The sequence below is a fragment of the Panthera onca genome, chromosome B3 (genome assembly GCF_046562875.1).
Source record: "Panthera onca isolate mPanOnc1 chromosome B3, mPanOnc1 haplotype 2, whole genome shotgun sequence".
NCBI lineage: Eukaryota > Metazoa > Chordata > Mammalia > Carnivora > Felidae > Panthera > Panthera onca.
This window is the reverse complement of record NC_138344.1, coordinates 31,980,035-32,000,224: the sequence shown is the minus strand read 5'-3', so window position 1 is coordinate 32,000,224 and position 20,190 is coordinate 31,980,035. Positions and strand designations below refer to the sequence as shown.

The 20,190-nt window shown below is 51.8% G+C and overlaps 2 protein-coding genes across 12 annotated transcripts in view; one reads left to right on the top strand and one right to left on the bottom strand.

Moving 5' to 3' along the window:
• Nucleotides 1-246: 246 nt before the first annotated feature.
• Nucleotides 247-12,116, bottom strand: STOML1 (stomatin like 1). 3 transcript variants are annotated; one of them, XM_060618094.2, is made up of 7 exons: nt 12,004-12,116; nt 8,140-8,246; nt 7,062-7,211; nt 6,526-6,753; nt 2,330-2,525; nt 1,647-1,859; nt 247-1,173 (listed from the first exon to the last, which is right to left on the bottom strand). In XM_060618094.2, the coding sequence occupies exons 3-7, from the start codon at nt 7,188-7,190 to the stop codon at nt 980-982; spliced, it is 960 nt and encodes a 319-aa protein (XP_060474077.1). In that variant the 5' UTR covers nt 7,191-7,211; nt 8,140-8,246; nt 12,004-12,116; the 3' UTR covers nt 247-979. The 3 variants fall into 3 exon arrangements, with proteins under 3 accessions (XP_060474077.1, XP_060474075.1, XP_060474076.1); XM_060618092.2 differs by lacking the exon at nt 12,004-12,116 and adding an exon at nt 9,743-9,970; XM_060618093.3 differs by lacking the exon at nt 12,004-12,116 and adding an exon at nt 9,743-9,969 and having other exon boundaries at nt 6,550-6,753.
• A 75-nt stretch (nt 12,117-12,191) lies between these two features.
• PML (PML nuclear body scaffold) overlaps nt 12,192-20,190 on the top strand; it is a 39,535-nt gene continuing 31,536 nt past the window's right edge. For all 9 annotated transcript variants that reach the window (XM_078448877.2, XM_078448884.2, XM_078448879.2 and 6 more), the window contains exons 1-2: nt 12,192-12,433; nt 14,542-15,008. In XM_078448877.2, coding sequence (XP_078305003.1) covers nt 12,299-12,433; nt 14,542-15,008 — 602 coding nt within the window. In that variant the 5' untranslated portion in view covers nt 12,192-12,298. The remainder of the gene's footprint in view (nt 12,434-14,541; nt 15,009-20,190) is intronic.

Below are 20,190 nucleotides of genomic sequence, written 5' to 3'. Positions count from 1 at the left end.
GCAGCACCAGCTCTGACACACCCATCCCCTCTCTTTCCCGGCAAACTTCTACCCTAAAGAGGAACAGAGTGCCCAGCACCTGCCCCAGGGTCTTTGAAACCCTTGGCAGGAAGGGGAACTGTGGGTGGTTCAAGTGTACCTTGAGGGTGTGTCAGCCTCCAAACCCTCGTCCTTGCCCAGGGGGGCAGCAGGGAAATGGCCTCTGGGAGCCCCCTAGCCCACCCCCGTGCCCCCACTTCTCTCCAATACATTGTAAACAGCACATTTATTGGTGGTTTGCAAACCTCTGGTAAAAAGCACAGAACAGCAGGGCTCTCCAACATGCTGCCCTGGGCCCCAGCCCGTCAAGCATGCAAGACGGAGCTGGCGGATTAGTCAAGACGTCTTCAGGAGCAGGGCCGGCGGCAGAGCAGGCCCCACGCTTTTCCATCCCCACCACCCAGCAGCCTGGGCCTAGGCTGCAACCAGGAAGGCAGGCCCAGCCCAACCCCCAAATCCCCGCCATGCAGTGACCTCTTGATGGCTGCCTTCCTTCTCCCCGACTCCACGTCTCTGATCCCCACTCTGGAGCTGGACCTGAGCCACATGCTTTGCTCCTTCACACTGGGACCAAACAGTTATGGTCAAACTGTTTCTATGGGCCCTGCCTCTCCACTCAGGTAGCCAGCAGAGCGAAGCACGCCTGGCTCTCTTGTCATCACACTGTGTACTCAGCTCGGGGGTGGGCACTCAGCAGGGGACCAGGACGGGCAAAGGCTTGTTCAGAAGACCACTGTAGGTGAGCAAGGCAGGGCAGCCTGACTTAGTCTCTCCCAGAGTCTGGTGTCTGCCAGCCTCCATTCATTGGCTCCTGGCTGAGGCTGAAACTTCTCAAGGCTTCAACAATCCAAGGTACGGCACCGGTGCCTCCTCCTCCCCGATGCCCCCCCTGGCTTGATGCCAGACTTGGGGCTGGGCTATGGACAGTCAGCCAAGGCTGCTACTTCAGGGCTCTGAGGACAGCCTCCAGCTTCATGGCCACGGCCAGGTCGCCCTTCACCTTTAGCCGCCCACTCATGTAGGCCCCCAGGGGCCGCAGCTCCCTGCACAGAAGGGCCCGCAGGTCTGCTTCAGCCATCTCCACCACCACATCAGGGATGCCGTCAGGCACCCCGTGTCCTACCCTCCCGTGCCCTGTGCAGGGAAAGAAAACTGAGTATTAGTAGAGGGACAGCTATGCAGCAGGGGGAAGACGGGGTTAGCATGTCCCGCTGGGGGGAGTGGAAAGTAGTAAAGTGTGCGGGTTCTAAGTGTGTATGACCACTCAGGGCTTTAGCTTCTAAACTGGTGAAATAGGGATGCTGATCGTCCCGAAATCAGACGCTCGTGGTGAGAAGTAGCTGAGCTCACACACTGCAATGCTCAGCAGAGAGCCTGGCGTGCAGTGGGCCTGCACTATGTGTGGGGCTCTTGGTGTAGGAAGCTCGGCTGTCTAGGTTGTCCTGCTGGCCAGGACAGGGCAGGGAGACAAAGGCCCAGATAATCGCTGTCTGCGCGTGGTGTCTGAGCCCCCGACTAAACTGTTGGCAGGAGCAGGGGGCAATTTAAAAAAGGACCACCAGGGTGGGAGGTGGGTGTGAAGGAGAGGGCGGGGAAGGCGGTGGCACCTGTAGTGAGGTCGAGGAAGTAGATGCTCTGGGTCCCGCTGGGCAGGAGGACGTTGAACTGGTAGCAGGCCCCAACCTGGCTGACCAGGGCCTCCGAAAGGAAGGGCTGCAGGGCCGTCAGCAGCCCCTCGGCCACAGGCTGCTTCGGGCTGGGCCCGGCGCCGCCGTGAGGGGCAGGCAGCTCGACTTCGCTCACCATCTCCAAGGTGTCCGCTGGGCGTGGCCAACAGGATTGGGGAAGGAGGCAGAGAGAAGAAAGTCAGTGTGCTGCCAAGGTCAGGACCAGTGTCACCTCTGTACCTCTCGTGGCAGTTTCCTCTTATATGCCCTTCAGGCCTGAGTTCAGCTTCCTCCTCTAAGAAGTAGCCCTTACGTTTTCAGCCTTAATCCCCAGAGCCTGTTTCTCAGCTACTCCAGCCCTGAGAGTCAAATTCTTTCCCAGGTGCGGTCACTTCCTGCCACAGAGGCTCCCGAAGGCCTCTACACACTCAGGTCCCTGGGCTCTTCTTGCTGCTTAGCTCGGTCTGCTTCACCAGCGGGGCTGGCTGAGCAGCTGGGCAGGGGTGCACTGCACACAGGTGCCAAACTCCGTAAGGGAACAAGCGGCAAAGCCGCGCCTGGGCAGGACACCAAGCTGAGAGCCTGGCTGAGCGCCGCCCAGTTCCTCCCCCGGGGCTCCTCACCTGGCCCTGGGGGTGGGGCACCTCCTGCCCCCGAGGACAGGCCTCCTCCCAGGAAGTGGAGGGCCAGCTGCTGGAGGGTGCTGTCTAGGCTGGACCCCGCTGGGCTGTCCTGGGGTGGCTGGAGCACAGCCTCCACTGCCAGTTCCACTCGGTCCACCTCCAGCCCCCAGGCCCTGGTCACATCGTTGATTTCCAGCTGGAAAAAAGCGTGGGGAGAAATGGAATTAAATCAACAAGCCTTTCTGGGAGCACCTTTTTTTTTGGCCCAGAGGCCCCACAGCCTCCCGGGACAACTCCCTATGGGCCAAGCTCCTCCAGGGGACACAGGATGAGAGCCGTTACAACCCAGCAGTGCGCAGCTGGTGGTGAGCAACCTGGTGAGGTCCAGGGAGGGAGCATGGGTGCTGGTTGGAGGGGAGTCAAGCCGGTGAAAGGGCCTAAGGGAAAGGAGGGCTGCAATGTTATGATTTGTAAGAAATATACATTTGATCATTTAAATCATCAAAATATTTCTATACATTTGGCCTGGTCCTGGCTCACAGCTCCTACAACCCTGGGAACTGCCTGTGAGAAAAGTGATAAAGGTGTCTTTGGTTCTGACAGCAAAGGTGATTTTGGACCCCACCCAAAGGTGGGGGCTGGCTGCCAGGAGGACCAACTATGTGACTGGAGAATTGGAACTTTCAGTCCTCAGAAGCCTCCATAAAATCCCCAAGAGGACTGGGTTCCAGAGCTCCCAGGCTGGTGAACACCAGGAGGGTGGTAAGAATGGTGTGTCTGGGGAGGCCGTGGAAGCTCCATGCCCCTTCCCCAGACCTCACTCCGTGTATCTCTTTGGCCGTTGATTCATATATCTTATCGTATCTTTTAATAAACTGGCAAACATTAAGTGTTTCCCAGAGTTCTGGGAGCCGCTCTAGCAGAAGAACCCAGGAAGGTCACCCAGACTGGTCACCCAGGTCCAGTCTGTATCTGGTTGGTCATAAGCACCGTAACGGCCTGGGGCTTATGACTGGCATCTTTAGTGGGGAGTGGGGGGCAGTCTTGTGGGACTGAGCCCTCAACCCATGGGGTCTGATGATGCTGTCTCCCGGTAGATAGTGTCAGAATTGAGCTGAATTCTTTGGCATTCTACTGGTGTCTAAAAATTGCTTGGTGTAGTGTGGGGGGAACCCCCCTTCCCCCACATTGGAAATGGGCCCGGGAACCCCAAAAGAAGGACTCTTCCAGGCAATGGGAACAGGATGTGCAAAAGCCCAGACTGGAGAACCTGGAATGTTTGAGGAGGTGTGAGTAACCATAGGTGCATTAGGCTGGACCATCAGGTGTGGGCTGGGAGACTGGAGATAGCTGAGGGCTCAGGGTGGATTGCTCCGGTTCACTTGGATTTATTCTGACACGCAAGGAGCCCCAGAGAGGAGTTTAGCAGGGAGGTGATAGACTTGCTTGTTGGGAAGATCCTCCTGGCTGCTGTGTGGACACTGGATTGAAGGGGGCTGAAGGTGGAGGCATGGAGTCCAGGTAAGACATTGTTTCAAATTGCAGGCAGAAGTGATTCGGATCTGGTGTCAGGCAGAGATGTGGCTGTGCAGCCAAGGTACACAGAGGACAGAGCACAACTCTGGAAACTATATAAAGCTACAGCAAGACACTAAAGAAGCAACCAGTAAGCTTGATGGCTGCCTGGATGTGCAATGAGGGAAGGCAGTGAGGAGTCAGATTTCTGGTGTGGGCTCCCGTGTGGATTGTGAGCGTAGGTGTTCACCTAGACAGCAGGCACAGAGGGAGACACAGATTTGGAGGTGGCTAGGGGAGGGATGATAACTATGGAAGAGCCAACTGTCCAACAGGGGATAAACTGGGGATAAATAGGGTCCCGGGCACAGGAGTAGGGCTAGAGCAGAGGATTGTAAATAGTGTCCAGAGGTAGCACAAAGCCCGGGTGGACGAGCTCTCCCAGGCCGTCCCAGACAAGAGGAGGCCAACGCCAGAAACTTGGAAACTGAAGGGCAGGAGAACAAGGAGTAACGCAGTGAGCTGGAAGCAAGGAGGACAAGCAGACTGTGGAATAGTGGAAGCCAAGGGAAACAGAGGGTCTGAGAGTGAGAGGAGGAGGGTCCACAGAGTGAAAGGCTACTGCCAGGTGAAGCGAGCATAGGACTGAGAAACGCCCCCAGAGCTAGCAGAAGGGGCTATCTCTTTTAGGGGCCTGGAGGAAGCCTAAACTGAGGACCGGCTGCTGAAGGGCAGGGGAGAGGCAGGTGGGAGCCAGTAAGGGCTGGGGTGGTGGATGAGCCTTTGCCCACACAGAAAGGAGAGGAGGGAGGACTAGCGGAGGCAGGAGCTGAGCCCTGGGCCCAGAGCACTGCCCTGGCAGGGCGGAGTCTCTGAGGAAGCTGGCAGTGAAGCAGGGAAAATAGCACCTATGTAGAGGAGGTAGAAGGGGTGACGCTGGAGGTGCTGAAAGGGCTCTTGTCCTGGAGCATCTGCCCCTCCCCGCCCCCGGCCCCAGGAGCAAGAGGCGAGGCTGTGGCAGAGGGACAAGGGGTGGGTGGGTGGTGAAGGGGAAGCAATCGGCCTGCAGGAAGAGTGAGCAAGCAGCTAAGGGAGGGCCTGGCAAGGGACAGTGGGGAGCGTGCACCCCTCCAGGGGAGAAGTAGGCAAAAAGGCGAGTGGGAATGAGACATTTATGCCTGACCCAGGGCTTTGGGGAGGCATGCTGGGTTTCTCGGGATTTCGTTTTAACCACAGGCCCTGACCCTACTCTACCAGGCGCCAACTCAGTCTGGGCAACAGGCCCTAAATGACTAACATCCTGGTGTGGGACTGACTCCCCCAAACTGCTTCTCTTTGGCTTTGTTGCACAACATGCCTGGCTTTCTGGCTTCTTCCCCTACCCTGCTCCTGACAACAATGACTGAGATCAGTTTTCTCCTCTGAAAAGCACGTTAAAATGGCATGTGGTTTCATAAATAAAAATTGTTCTCAATTGTAGAAGATGGAGGTGTGGGGGGTGAGAGGGCAGGTGATCTGGCTCTAGGCCAGCTCTGCCCTTGACTGTGACTCTTAGAAGGCATCTCAAATTGTTTCTGAGCCCTGGGCGCCTGGGTGGCCCAGTCACTTAAGCATCTGACTTTGGCTCAGGTCGTGATCTCGGGGTCTGTGAGTTCAAGCCGCACATTGGGCTCTGTGCTGACAGCTCAGAGCCTGCAGCCTGCTTCGGTTTCTGTGTCTCCCTCTCTCTGTCCCTCCCATGCTCATGCTCTCTCTCTCAAAAATAAACATCAAAAAAAAAAAAAAAAAGTTTCTGAGCCTTTAGTTTCCTCCCTCCAAAATAAAACAGTAATAATAGGCCCTCTCACAGCAAGATGTAAAGCAGAGCTACGCTTGGGCAGGCAAAGGGGCTTGTAAACTAGAAAATGCTCTGCATGTGACAGCTGCAGTCACCATCGCAGTAGGATTTCCCGAGGAGTTTCACTCACGTGGTTGATTCACTTCCTGAAGGGATTGGCATTACCCCACCCCTCCTGTCCTCTCACCCCAAGTCTCCGGGGTAAAACAGAGCCAAGGGGAACAAGGGGAAACCTCATCCACGGTCCACTGGGACACGGGACAAAGCACAAGGTAAGCATGGGGAGCAGGGGACGTGCTGCCACATGTGTATTCACTTCCACCCCATCTTGTCATAGAAGGGACATGAGGGGAATTCTGGTATAGATAATTACTCACACATGGAGAAGAGGCAGGAAAAAGGTCCCCAGGTCCCGACGTCCCTTTGTTCTGTCCTGAACAAGGAACACAAGGCCCCCAAAATGCACATGCTGCACACGAGCACAGAAGTCCCCAGAAGGTGACTGGCAGGAGGCCTGCTCCTTTCACCTTCCCGCCTGCCTGTGAGGCGCAGTGTGGTCATGGCAGTGCCCGCAGGGCATGGCAGGGTAAAACCCCAGCAGTGAGGCAGGACCCAGGAATCTCTGGCAGGCCACTCCCCTCCAGGGCCCCTTTGCCTCTTTAAGATGGGCTCGCCCAAGACCACTCTGGTCTGCACCCGTCTTCTGTTCCTCAACTCACAGTCCCACCCAGACCACTGGCTCTTCAAAAGTTAGGACATATGGTAAACTGAGGCCCAGAGCGATCCGGTGCTTTGCTCAAAGTGCCCTGGCAGGCAGAGCCAGGCCCACGTGCCCACCACTGACCTCTACCGTGTGAGAGCTGCCTACCAGGAGCTGGTCGCTGATCTTGAGCTTCTCCATCTGGATCTCCCGCAGAGGCCTCTTGAGCAGGGCCTTGGTCATGGCATTCTGGGCTGTCATGCGCGTGGCTGTGTTCAGGTCCTTCACAGTCATCACAGATAGTACCGGGTCCCAGATGCGAAACTGGACGTCGGCCCCCACAGACAGCACAGCCCCATCCTTAGAGGCCAACTATTGGGGGAGGACGTGAGACAGGGGACACTCAAAGGGCTGGGGCTGCAGGTAGGTCAGGCCCACTGAGACCACCCAGCTTGACCCACCCACATGGGACCTAGCTCCTGAAGGGGAAAATCATGTCCCCAAGTGCATGGTGTTAGGTACACGAAGCAAGGATATCCTTCCAACCTCCATCCTTGACTTTCTGGTCACTCCCCCGACCCCACCCCTGATGGCTACTCGTACACCAAGGTACTGCTCCCACAATACATTCTGCACAAGCCCCCACTCCCTCTGTCCAGGGGAGCCGAGAAGCCCCTCACCTTGCAGGGAGGGACATTGAAAGCTCGTGTCCTCAAGTCCACCCGCTGAAAGGAGTCAATGAAGGGCAGGAGCAGAACCATGCCAGGCCCTTGAGGGGTGCGGATCCTGCCCAGTCGAAACACTATCATCCGCTCATAGGTGGGCACAATCTGTTCACGAGAGCGAGGGAAAGGGGTGAAAATGCTGAGTGTAGGCAGGCAACAATGTCCGGCAGGGTCCCTCCCTCGCCTCTCTCTTCCCTTGCTTTGGCTGGTGTCAGTTATCCTTAGATCTTTTTAGAAGAGAAAACCAAGGCTCTGAGAGGTTAAATGCCTTACTCAAAAATCTCAGAGCCCCCGAATGAAACAGGCAAGATTTGGATGTAGTTCTGAATGACTCCAACCCCAAGCAAAGGGCTTTCCCAATTTCAGAAGTAAGTATGTCCAAATTGAGAAATGAAGGCCCAGAGAGGCAAAGTGACTTGCCTAAGGTCACACAGTAGTTGTTTCAGTGGCAGTTTTAGGACCAGGATTTAGGACCTTCTAAGGCTTCCTTCCAGACCACACCAAACCCAAAGGCTTTCCAGAAAAGTTGACTATTATTGCCTAGGGTCACACAAAGAGCAAGGCCTTCCTGGGCTTCCACCTTCACTGCAGCTCTCAGATGTGATCCTTAACTATAGTTCATCTTTTTCCCCTCTACACCAGCCCTGTTGAGAACCAGGCCTGAATTCCGACTACTCATTACCTGCTGAGCCAAGTTGAGTGTTTTTCATTTCAGATTTTAGCCTGACCCAAAGAAAGGAATGTATGGCAAAGATATCTGTGTGTACCATAAAGCCAGTGTCCAGACCCCAGGACTTGGGAAATTGGGAAGGCTTGATGACCATTTACTGGCACCCAGTATGACTTTGGGCAAGTCTGAGCCTCACTTTCCTCATCTGAAAGATGCAAATGAACCACCCTTGACTAGCCCATTTCATCGGGGTGTGATAATGTAATATTTAGAGGAAGTGGATAGAGGATGGGGAATTCATCTAACAACACCAAAGGTTTCAGTGCAGCCCAACCACCCTGAGGGTAACCCGGCCAGCCTTACCTTCAAGGCAAACCAGCCGGAAACAGGGAAGGTAATCAGCAGCAGCAAGAACCCCAGGAAACTGATGAGGCCATGGCAGAGGTAGGAAGGCCAGCTCTGGGGCGCATCTGGGGACAAGAGAGCAGAGGCGGTCAAGGAACGCCAACTGGTTCTGGCAGGATAGCGGCAGGCTGAATGAACTTGGTCAAGGGCACCTTTTGCCCACCTCCAACCACCCCCCCTTCACCAGCTCTTTCCTTTTCAGGGCTCTCCGATGCCTAATACTCCCGTATCTTTAACCAGATGCTAGTTAAGGATGTTCCCTCCTCCCACACATCAAAACTAATCTGTCTGAGTCCCGCTTCCACAAGGCCTAGTCTCTGCTAGGCAACAGCCATTAGATGTGAGAAGCCATCCATGTGACGCTCTCCTCTCTGGGTATCTGGACCAATTCCCTTGTCTGATATAGCCTGCTATCTATGTGAAGCACAGAGCCAGGGGCACCTGGGCATCTGTACACACTGTGCTGGGTTGAACTGAATGCTGGTGTCATAAAACATTCCTCCTCTACCATCAGCCCCAGAAGCGTGCTTTCAGGGCCTCCTTTTGCAGATAATACCTTAGCCTAAAGGGATAAAGCACTAATGGCTCAACAGGAGCCATGGATGACAGGGAAGATGTTCTTCTCTCTTCTCAGGCTCACCATGCACCCCCTTTAATGCCCTAAGGACTACTGAATGCTTCACTTGAAGCAGCTTCGGATAGGGTGTGGGAACTAGGAAGATAGGCTCATCTGAGACAGAGGCCCTGGCCCCTGGAGAACCAAGAGCCCAGAATGAAAAGTGGAGCTGAGAAAGCCCCAGAATCTAGGATGGTTATCCTCTGCTCTCCTTCCCATGCCAAGGCTGGACAAGAGGCAGACAGGAGCCTCTGCTCAGACCTCCCAGGAACACCATGTCCTCTGGGCTCTCCAGGCCCCAGGATACTGCCTGGCTCTGACCCCTGTGGCTACTGCAGGAAAGAAACCCTGGGATAGGGTCAGCTATCATTACAGGAGGGTTCGGTTTTCAGACTGAGGCATGTGGGATCTGACCCCGGGGTGGGGCTAAGGGAAACACTCAAGGCTCTGGAGCAAAAGAGGACCAAAGCTGACACAACAGGCAGCTGAAGGCCTGCCTTTTTCTCCTGTCACTATCCATCAGGAAACAGGTAGATGCTTAAGCTCAGGGCATCCAGAAGTAGTCACTGGGATGAAGATTCTGCCATTTCTCTGCCACCAAGTGCCCTTAGTGAGCTAGTGACCTCCTATGCCTAGACCCCGGGTTCTTTCTGGTCAAAATGGGGATTTGAAATCCCTTCCCAGGCTTAAAGGGCTGATAAGAGCCGAGAGGAGAAATCAGGGGGTGAGGCCTGTTAGAAAATAAGACGGCTCCGGGGCAACAGCCCAGCAGCCCTACGTGGGGGGGGCGGAGGAGCGCTAGCATCCCAACGCCCGGTCCAGGCCCTTCTCCACATCGTGGCCACTCTGTGCCTCCTCTTAGGGTGCGAGGGCACCAGACCGGCTGACTCCAGAGGGTGCCGGCCGGTCCCCGCCCCGGGTCCGCTGTGCTGGGCGGCCACTCACCGGCCCCCGGCCCCACGCCGCCCCGCTCCGGGGACAAGCAGCCCTTCTGCGAGCCCAGGAAGCCGAAGCTCGACTGCTGGAAACGGTCAAAGTCCCCCAAGGGCAGCGCCCGGTACCCGGACCTGCCGAGCATGGCTCCTGACTGGGGCACGCCCCGCGCCCCCGCGCGGTGCCCGGCAAGCGCAGCCGGCCGCTCCCCAAGCCCGCCCCCGGCAGGCCGCCGCTTCCGGTTTCACGGGCCGCGACGCAGGAGGAGGCGGCTAGCTCGGCCGCGTTCCGGCCGTCGCACAGCGCCCCCTGCGCCGGGAGGACCGAACCCGCTGGAGCCCTGCCTCTCCGCTCTCGCCCGGCCTTGGAAAAGGAGCAGGAAGGCAAGGTGAACTCTGTGAGTGGGTTTTCAGAAGCCGAAGTTTAAAACTCCAGAATCAAGGAAATGCTACCAGCCTTCTCAGCACTCCCGCTGCAAACTCACATACTGAGGTGGCGGTGCGTGTGGGTGTGGGGGTGTCTTATCTAGAATTAGGGTTTCTTAAGGGTCTGGTCAGCAAATTATTCCTCCTTGTGTCCCCACAGCCCAGCAAGCAGTGCTCGGCACAGAATGGATCTCAGACTTGTTGAATGAAGCCGTAACCAGCTTGTTGTGGTCCAGGTGTGGCAGGAGGGCCTGAACTTTGGCACAAAAAGAGAAATTTCATGTGCAGACCTCAGGGAGTACAGCAGAGTGAGGAAGAAGGGGGAGAGCATAAACCATCCTGGGGCAGGCCCTCCAGAGAGAGCATCACAGAGGTCCAGAAATGGCACACCCCTTGATCCAGAGGTAACTTGCCATTCCATGGCTCAAGAAAATCCAAATGCAAATGGTGAATTTACTCTGAGAAGCACTGATTTTCAACTTGGTGTTGGGGCGGGGTGTCTTTCAAAGTGAGCAAAGAGGGGGCTCAGTTGAGTAAGCATCTGGCTTCAGCTCAGGTCATGATCTTGAGGTTCATGGGTTCCGGCCCCACACTGGACTCTGCGCTGACAGCTCAGAGCCCGGAGCCTGCTTCAGATTCTGTGCATGTGTCTCCCTGGGCCCCTCCCCGACTCACACTCTCTCTCTCTCTCTCTCTCTCTCTCTCTCTCTCAAAAATAAATAAACATTAAAAAAAGAGTGAGCAAAGAAATTAATACAACTTTCTTTGTCTCAGCCACATGCCAGTCCTGCCTCCTCAGGCCCTTCACACCCCAGCCATAGCCATGTCCCTTCTGCAGATGCTGCTTCACCATCTTTGGCTTGTCCTAGTTTGATGGCCTGATTCTAAAGCCCTGGTAGGTACTGATCAGGCTGAAGGTTAGAGTAGGCCCCTGAGGCCTCTCACATAGTCCCTAGGAAGTTGGGTCTCCCCGCCATTCCCTTTCCCCCACACGCCCCAGATGATAAGCTTTACAAGAGCAAGATCCTGTCACCATCCCTAGTCTGCTCCAAGCTGGAACTGAGCACAGAATTGTACACAGCAGGTGGCACAGTGGTTGGGATGGTTTGATGTTTGAAAGCCAGGGCCCTTGACCCAGTGAGGAGTTGTGCTTTCTCCCCTCACCAGCTGGGACCTGGCACGCTTCTCCTTTGGCCAAGAGCTGATTTGCTTTCTCCTCGCTGTCTTCCCCTTGCCAGCCTGCCACCACTGCCTCAGACTCACCAGCCTTTCCAATTGCCACCCAAGGCATCATCCTGTCCCCCCTCATCTCCACTCAGTGTCCTCCCAGTGTCTCTAACTCAGATCCCTCCTTTGCATCCCACAGCCATTGTCCTAGATCAGGCCACCTGTCCCGGTTGTCAGAGTGCCCATCCCAGCATCCATGTTGGGTCATGTTCCTGGGTTCTAAACTCACTCTCTTGTTGCTCACAGAACTGGTCCATCTCCTTGGCTCTGATGCTGCCCATGGGTCCCCTCTTAAATCTGAACATGACTCAAAGAGGCTCTCCTGTGTCAAACCTCCATGCCTTTGCACGTGCTGTTCAAGTGTTCCCCCAGCCCCTAAGTCCTGGCGACTACCCACCCTCCTTCCCCGTTCCTTCAAGTGCCAGCCGAGGATCTCCTTTCCAGCCAGTCCCACTAGTGTATGAAAACTTCTGTTTGGGTAACTGCTCTTCCACTAGACCTGGGGTTCTCCCGAAGCAGGGCCACCTGTGGCTCATCTCTGTCCCCACACCCTTGGCCCTCCCTCAAAGCCGAGGGAGGGCGCTGCCTCCTTTCCAGCTCAGATCTGCTACATTCCCTTACCCCCAGGTCAGCCAACCGTCTTCTCCTCTCCTCCTCCATCCGTCCTCCGGCTCTGGGCGTGTCTTCAAATCCCCCAAGTCGGCCTCTCCGCCCCTAGAGCCGCCCCTCCGCCCCTAGAACCGCCCCTCCGCTCTGTCTCACTTCCTCTCGGGAGGCGGGCTCTCAGCGGGCGCCGCCCCTTACGGATAGACTCGGACGGGTTTGGGAGACTTGGCCCTCTGGCGCCTGCTTCTCGTTCCGCTTCTCCTCCCGCCCCTCAAGCTCAAAACCCAGAATCGAAACTGTGCTGTGATCCATGCAGCGGGAGCCTGCACTCGCCCAATCTCCGGGTCCCCAGCAAGACCCCGCACTGCCCCCCACACCCACCATGCCTCCCCCGGAGTCCGTCTCCGAAGACCACCAGCCCAGCCCCAGCCACAGCCCCACGGAGGTACTACTGGGTTTGGGGAGATGGGGTTTAGGCTTTGTTGATTTGGTCAGTTGCGGGGAGAGGTGGGAAGGGAGAGGGCAACTTGGCCAAGCACCTCAAAGAGTGACACAGAGAGAAAAGCAGGCACTGGGTCCTGACCCTCTTGGCTGGGGTAGGGGTAAGTGAGACCAGGATGAGTTAGGGGAGCCTCTCCAGGCGCAGGGGGCAAAATGACCACGCTGGCGCTTTGCCTCCTAAGCTCCTGCCTCAGATGAAGGTCCACAGGTTAGGGAGAATGGCAGGAGCAGCCCTACTGCGCAGGCCTCTGGAGCCAGGAACATGTCCCAGGTGCGGGAAAACCAAAACCCAAGTTCCCAGATCAGAAAGTGGGAAACTGGCCCGGATGAGAGAAGTGTCTTGGCTAAGGCCTCACAGCTCCTGTGGTGGTTTCTCCGCTAGGATACCTCCAGGATCCTTTTCTTGGAACACCCCTCGAGCACAGCCCCCGTCCACAAGGTCCTCCTCCTGGAAGCTTGCCTCAGTCTTCTCCCGGACAAATGCCCCAGCTCCCCTCCTCCCCCAAAGGAGCTACTTACATCACTTGCTCTATGTTCTTCCAGGCCCTTTGGCTCCCTTTCATGAAAGCACCTTCTTGCAGTAACTTTTATTATTTGCATTATTAAAACTAGGAGTAATACTACTTAATTATGAACACTCCTCACGTGCCAGGTACTGTTTTAAGCACTTTTTTTTTTTTTTTTTTTTTTTGCTGTAAAATATCCATAACATAAAACGTACCATGTTTTTAAGGATTTATTTTTTTTTTTAATTTTTTAAATGTTTATTTTTGAGAGAGAGAGAGAGCAGGGGAAGGGCAGAGAGAGAGGGAGACACAGAATCCAAAGCAGGCTTCAGGCTCTGAGCTGTCAGTACAGGGCCCGATGCAGGGCTTGAATTCACAAACTGCGAGATCATGACCTGAGCCGGAGTCGGATGCTTAACGACTGAGCCACCCAGGCGCCCCTTAAGGATTTTATTTTTGTGAGTCATCTCTACACCTGACGTGGGGCTTGAATTTACAACCCTGAGATCAAGAGTTACATGCTCCACCAACCGAGCCAGCCAGCTGCTCCAAAAATTTAACCATTTTTAAGTGTACCTTTCAGTGGTATTAAGTAAATTCACAATGTTGTGTTACTATCACCACCCTCTATTTCCAGAATTCTTTCATCACCCCCAACAGAAACTGTACTCTTTAAGCAATAGCTCCTTATTGCCCCCCTTTTCCCAGTTCCTGGTAACCACCAATCTACTTTCTGTTGCTATGACTTTGCCTAGTTTAGAAAGTGGAACCATGCAATATTTGTCCCTTTGTGTTTGGCTTGCTTTGCTTAGCGTAATGTCTTCAAGGTTCTCATAGCGTGTATGAGAATTTTCTTCCTTTTTATTTTATTTAATTTTTAAGGTTTTATATTTAAGCAACTTCTACACCGAGCATGGGGCTCAAACTCACAACCCTAGGATCAAGAGTCACATGCTCTACCAACTGAGCCAGCCAGGCACCCCCTTCCTTCCTTTTTAAAGCTGAATAATATTCAATTGCACATGTAGACACTTTTGTTTATCCATTGATCTATCAATGGACACTTGGGGTATTTCTGCCTTTTGGCTATTGTGCATAATGTGCCTAATGATGCTGGGAACATGGGTGTGCACGTAAGTATCTGTTCAGGTACTTGTTTTCAGTTCTTTGGGGAAATACATCTAGGAATGATATTTCTGAGTTTGTATGGTAGTTGTACGTTTAACTTTTTGAGGAGCCGCCAAACCATATTAAGCACTTTATACGATGTCATATGAGAGACGCTTTAATGTATCTCCTCTCTAAACTGAGTTCCTTGAAGGCAGGGATTTATCCCATCCATCCGGGTATCTCAGGGCCTAGGGGATGCTCAGTAAACTGTGGAGGGAGAGCTGGAAGGTGTGAGTGAGTGGCGGAGTGGGGTACTGGTAAGCCTCGGTTTTGTATCAGCCTGCCTGGAATGGGACTCTGTGCAGCCACAGGAGTGGGTGCGGTGGGTGGGGACTCCTGGATTTCAGGCCTCACCCCTACCTCTCTGGTCCCCCAGAAAGCCGTGGAGGAGGAGTTCGAGTTCCTGCGCTGCCAGGGCTGCCAGGTAGAAGCCAAGTGCCCCAAACTGCTGCCTTGTCTGCACACGCTGTGCTCGGGATGCCTGGGGGCGCCGGGCACGCAGTGCCCCATCTGCCAGGCGCCCGGGCCCGCAGGCTCTGACTCGCTGGCCCTGGATAACGTCTTCTTCGAGAGTCTGCAGCGGCGCCTGTCGGTGTACCGGCAGATCGTGGACGCGCAGGCACTCTGCACCCGTTGCAAAGAAACTGCCGACTTCTGGTGTTTCGAGTGTGAGCAGCTCCTCTGTGCCAAGTGCTTCGAGGCGCACCAGTGGTTCCTCAAGCACGAGGCCCGGCCCCTGGCAGAGCTCCGCAGCCAGTCGGTGCGTGAGTTCCTAGATGGCACGCGGAAGTCCAACAACATCTTCTGCTCCAACCCCAACCACCGCACCCCTATGCTGACTAGGTGAGCCGGCCGGCCCAGGGTGGGGTGGCACATCCAAGATACCGGTAGAAGGTGCAGGGAGCAGAGATCCAGAGAGGCACATGGCTGGGAACGTGAGATGAGGAGCTTCTAGGGTCCTGCAACTCAAAGTGTGGTCCTCAGACCGGCAGCATTTGTGCTGTGGCCATGGCCGCAATTTCTGTTATCTCCTACAAATGGGTAGTAATCGTTTCCAGTTCCCCCCCGTAATAAATAAAGCTGCAGAGTCGGCTTTACAAATTTATCCAATAATTTCTTCAGGATAAATTTTGGAAATGCCATTGCTGGGTGAAGGGGTGTGAAAATTTTATACTTTGATACCTGTTACCAAACTGCCTTTAGAAAGTCTTACAGTGGAATTTTCCATGTCACAGCCATGGAGTCAGGGTATAGAGTTGGATTCTAGATGAGATGCAGGTAGTTTGTTTCTGTCCGAAAAGGCAAAACTATAACACCGTACTATCTCAGGATGTCTATTTCGAAAAAACCCTATCGAATCCAGTTAAAATTATTTTTATTAAACAGCACAGGATTTTAATTCAGTATTTTTGATAATACGTTTGTATGTCAAAAAGTCACAAAATTTATAAAGAGAGGGGGCAAGTCTCCTTTCCACTCTGTCCCTGTCTGCTTAATTCCTACCATTTCTCTCTCCCTCCCTCCCCATCCACAGTTAACCATTGTTACCAGTTTTGAATGTTTCCAGGGTTTCTTTGGGAGTATACGCACAGATAGATAGGGGTATATAGTCTTATACATTCTTATTTTCCCTCTTTTAGCCAAAAAGGTGGCATATGAACGTGAACTCTCCCCACTCCCAATAGATTGCTTTCTGTAAGATTCTGTAGATCCCTTGGGATCCGCAAAGTGAAGGTATTCTTTGCCCATAGGGGACACACTCAGAACTGCATTCCTCCTAAAACTCACGGTGGCTTGCTTCCTGCTTGGACTTTTACCACCTGCACTACCAGAATGCATTTCCTTTAGGTTCCTCAGCCAACAGATAATATCAACTTGAATTTGGATTTCTTTGTTATTAAGATTCAGGTTTAGTGACTTTTTTATATGTTTATTGGCCATTGTTTTTTCTTCAATTGTGAATTGCCTATTTAGGTCCTTTACCTATTTGTTTGATGTTTTTCCTTCCAGAAATAAGTCTCTTTAATTGCAAGAACCAGTAGCTGTGCAAGCGTTTTTCTCAGGTTGACTTTTGTCATTTCATTTCCTAGGAGGTATTGTGTTTAAGTTTTTAGTTTTATAGAATCCAGTTCATCAGTCTCTTCCTTTACCGTGTCTGGCTTTAATCATACTAGGAAAGACTTTTTCCCCCTTCCAATGTTAAAAATACTTTCTTATATTCTATTTTACTAATCTCATGGTTTTGTGTTTATAATTAAATCTCTAATTTGTATGGAATTTATTTTTCTGCATGGTATAAAGTAGGATTCTCACTTTGCTTTTCTCTCCAAATGGAAAGCTGGTTCTCTCAACTTTTATTGAATAATCCACTCTTGCCTTGATCTGAAATGCCCTCTACTGCTCTACTAAATAACCAAGTAATCATGAGTATGTTTGTAAATATCTGTTCTGGGCCAATGATCTGACTATTCCTTCGCTAATCCTTACTGCTGTAGGGAATGCTGTAGCTAGCTTCATGTTTGATAAGGCAAATTAAATTCCCATTCTTCCTCATTTTTGCTTCTCTTTTGTTCTTACAGTTTATGTAATTTCAGAACCTACATATTCATTGGGATTTTATTAAATCTGGGGGGAGTTGGCTACATCTCTGGTTATATCTTTTGAGTTTTATAGTGCTATTGACATACTTCTTGAACTTTTAAACTATAGTTTAATTTATAATATTTAATAACCCTGTGAATAAAATATTTTCCATTATAATTTCTAGCTGGTCATCATTAACATGCTCTAGGCCTCCTGATTCATGTATATTGGTATTAGACTAGCCATCTGATTGAGCTCTTTCCTTTTTGTAAGGTTTTCTAATTGATTCTTTTGGATTTTCTAGGTAAACAATCATATCATCTGCAAATAATAAAAACCTTTTTCTCTCCAGTATTTATGCATATTTCCTCTTTGTAGCTTTGTTTCATTAGCTAGAACTGCCAGAACAATATTGAATACTGCGAAGAAGTGGTCAGGAAAGGCAACTTTATCTTATTCCTAGCTTTCATGAGAAAGTTTATGCATTCTAATACACTGTTTATTATTGGCTTCCTTGGGTAACTTGACAAAATCACATTCAGAAAGTTGCCTCCCGCTTCTCTCTTACTACGAAGTTTTTTGTGGCTGCTATTTTGTTTTATTTTTAACTCGGGAATGGGTGTTCTTTGATCCTGTGAAGGTGTCCTTTTACCTTTCAGTGTGATGAATTATACAGAAGTATGTTTCTTTATGTTGAGCCGTTTTTTCAATTCCCAGGAGAAAAAACCCTATTGGGTCCTGATACTATTATTTTAATTCATAGCTAGATTCCATTTAATACTGTCTTATTTAGGCTATTATCTATATTTATAAATGTGATCAATTTTTATGAATATGTGTGATTTCTTTTACGTTTTTTGATCCATTTTCTACTAATCTCCTTCAGTGAATTTGTAAGCTTGTTTGAACATGGTATACACACACATACACACACACGTAAATTGCTTAGCACAGTGCCTGGCACATATTAAGTACACAGTCAATGTTAAAATCCTGTTCCTATAATTTCTCTGTTCTGCTTTAGAACAATTCAAGAACATAAGCAATTTGGGGTTTGTAGAAGTTTCTCGAGAAACTATCTGAGACTGGTGCTTTTTTTGAAGAGTCAGGTTTTTTCCTTGGTATTGGTCTGTTTTGGATCTTGAGTCAGATTTTCTGAAAATTTTCCAGTTCATCCTAAGTTCTTTCATAATTTAAAAATTTCTTTTATACCTGTCTCTATGCCCCCCCTTTCTTATTTCTAAATAAGATGTTAGTGGCTTACAAGTGGTCCCACCTCTGATATAGGGGTTGGGGTGGGTTTCTGTCCAGGTACAATGGACAGGGCTGGTCCAGCCAAGAGCGTAGGATTCCCATCCCTTGATCAAGGTGGATGGTTTCAAAAACCTGATCATATTGCTTAAAAATCATACACAGACACTCACGATTCACACTGTTTTCATGATTTGCTAGCAGTTACTGGGAACATTCAACTTGTTTTTTCTGCACAAAACTTCAGTGCCATAAATAACCCACAGCTTTCTTCAGGTCACAATGCGGTCACAAACCACTCCGTCCTTTGACACCAAGCTGATTTAGGACTCTGGTTGGGGAGCAGCACCACAGGTGGCTTTAAACTCAGAACTCAGCCTGGGAATGTCTGTCCTGGGCCACTGGCATTGATCCTGATCACCACTTCCACCACTGGCGTGGAGTCCTCTTTTTTTTTTTTTTTACCTTTATTTATTTTTGAGAGACAGAGAGAGATAGAGCCCAAGCAGGGGAGGGGCAGAGAGAGGGAGACACAGAATCGGAAGCAGGCTCCAGGCTCCCAGCTGTCGGCACAGAGCCCGACGCGGGGCTCGAACCCACAAAGTGTGAGATCATGACTCGAGCCGAAGTCAGGACGCCCAACCGACTGAGCCACCCAGGCGCCCTGCCTGGAGTACATTTCCTACTTCCTTCTATGTGGCACGCAGTCTGCTAGGTGCTAGGGTATAAATGTGAACAGATACAGCCCTGGCCCTCTGTGAGGTCGCCACCTGGTGGAAGAACCAGATCTGTGACTAACCATCAAGGCTAGAAAGTGCCAGGAGGAAATCTGCTCACCCTGAGCTTGGATAATTGCCCTTTCACACTGTCTTCTACCTTGCTATCTTACATGTTCCCTTGCCAGTATCCCCATGCGCACTGGGCTGACATCGGGATGTGTGCTCAGTCATTTGTTAAGGACAGAAAGCAGGAGGAGCACAGGCCCAAAAGTGAGTCATCTTCGAAAAGGCATTGACTGGCGTATGCAGCTTCCAAGAAGGTGTCACATTTAGCCTGACACGTGAGAAAGGAGAAACGGCATTGGGGGCAGGACAGGGTGGGCCAGGAAGCCTGTACAAAGGCAGAGGCACTAGTCAGTCGGCTGCATTTCAGGAATTGCAAGTAAAGGGTATGCCTGAAGGCAGGGGCTGGAAGAGGGAACTGGGGTCAGACATGGGAGGCTTAGAGGATTTAGAACTTTATCCTAAAATTTTAGGACATAGATTATTCTCAGCTTGTTCCTTTTTCGTGCATTTCACTCTTGTTTTACCAGTGAACAGTCTATAGAACACACTTTGAGAGGGACCCTATGGGGGGGCTCTGCTGGAAGCCCACTGATGGGTGTTAAGGCAGAGGGTGGGACGGTCAGATTCTCTCCCTGCACTGTGGTTCTGTGAAGTGGGTAAGTTTGGGAGCCAGGAGACCCAGTATTTGTTTCTTTGGCTGCATACTTATTTATATTTCACCCCATTCCATAAAGCGTTTGAGGAGATTGACCACTGTGCTGTTGGGCATACGTACCTAGCAGAAACTGAAGCAAAGGACCTGGACCAGGGGAAAGGGAGCCCCATTAGGAGACTGAGGCTGTGGTACAGATGGGGGTGAGGTCTGCAAGAATGCGGAGATGGAAGAATGGGGAAGGGGCCCAAATCTCACACTACCAGGGCCTGCCTCACCTGGAGTTAAAGGTGACCGCCAACCTTTCCATTTTTGGGATTGCTGGGGAGTGCCTTTTGCCCAATAGTAATATTGAGTCGAGGACAGCAGTTGAAACTGACTCCCATATCTGGGTGTCAGATCCCAAAGCTTGGCCGGATGGGGTGGAGGAATTAATCCAGAGGCATCAAAGCTTATAGCCAGAAAGCATTTGGATTAGTTGAGTGGAAAAAACAAAAGATCTATTAATCCAGTTTGAAAGGTGTGATGAGACCGTAACCTGGGAAAAGAGTTCCCAAGGCCAGAAGTTGGAATGATTTCACAAGAGGACAGGGAGAAGCAGGCGGGACAGCCCAGGGGAAGGTTCAGGGCAGAGACGGACAGATCGCAGTGGCAAAGCTGGGGACAAGGAAGGGAAGGGCTGCTAGCTGAGAAGGAAATGGAAAAGACATCCTCATGGACCTCATGGGCTCCCCCTCAGGGCTGGGTGGGGGAA

Coding starts and splice junctions, on each gene's coding strand:
- STOML1 (XM_060618092.2), bottom strand. CDS start 9,875: ATGCTCGGCAGGTCCGGGTACCGGGCGCTGCCCTTGGGGGACTTTGAC. Junction 7,212..8,139: donor CCGGCTGGTTTGCCTTGAAG/GTAAGGCTGGCC, acceptor TCTCGTGAACAG/ATTGTGCCCACCTATGAGCG. Junction 2,526..6,525: donor GCAGCTCTCACACGGTAGAG/GTCAGTGGTGGG, acceptor GCTTTTTTCCAG/CTGGAAATCAACGATGTGAC.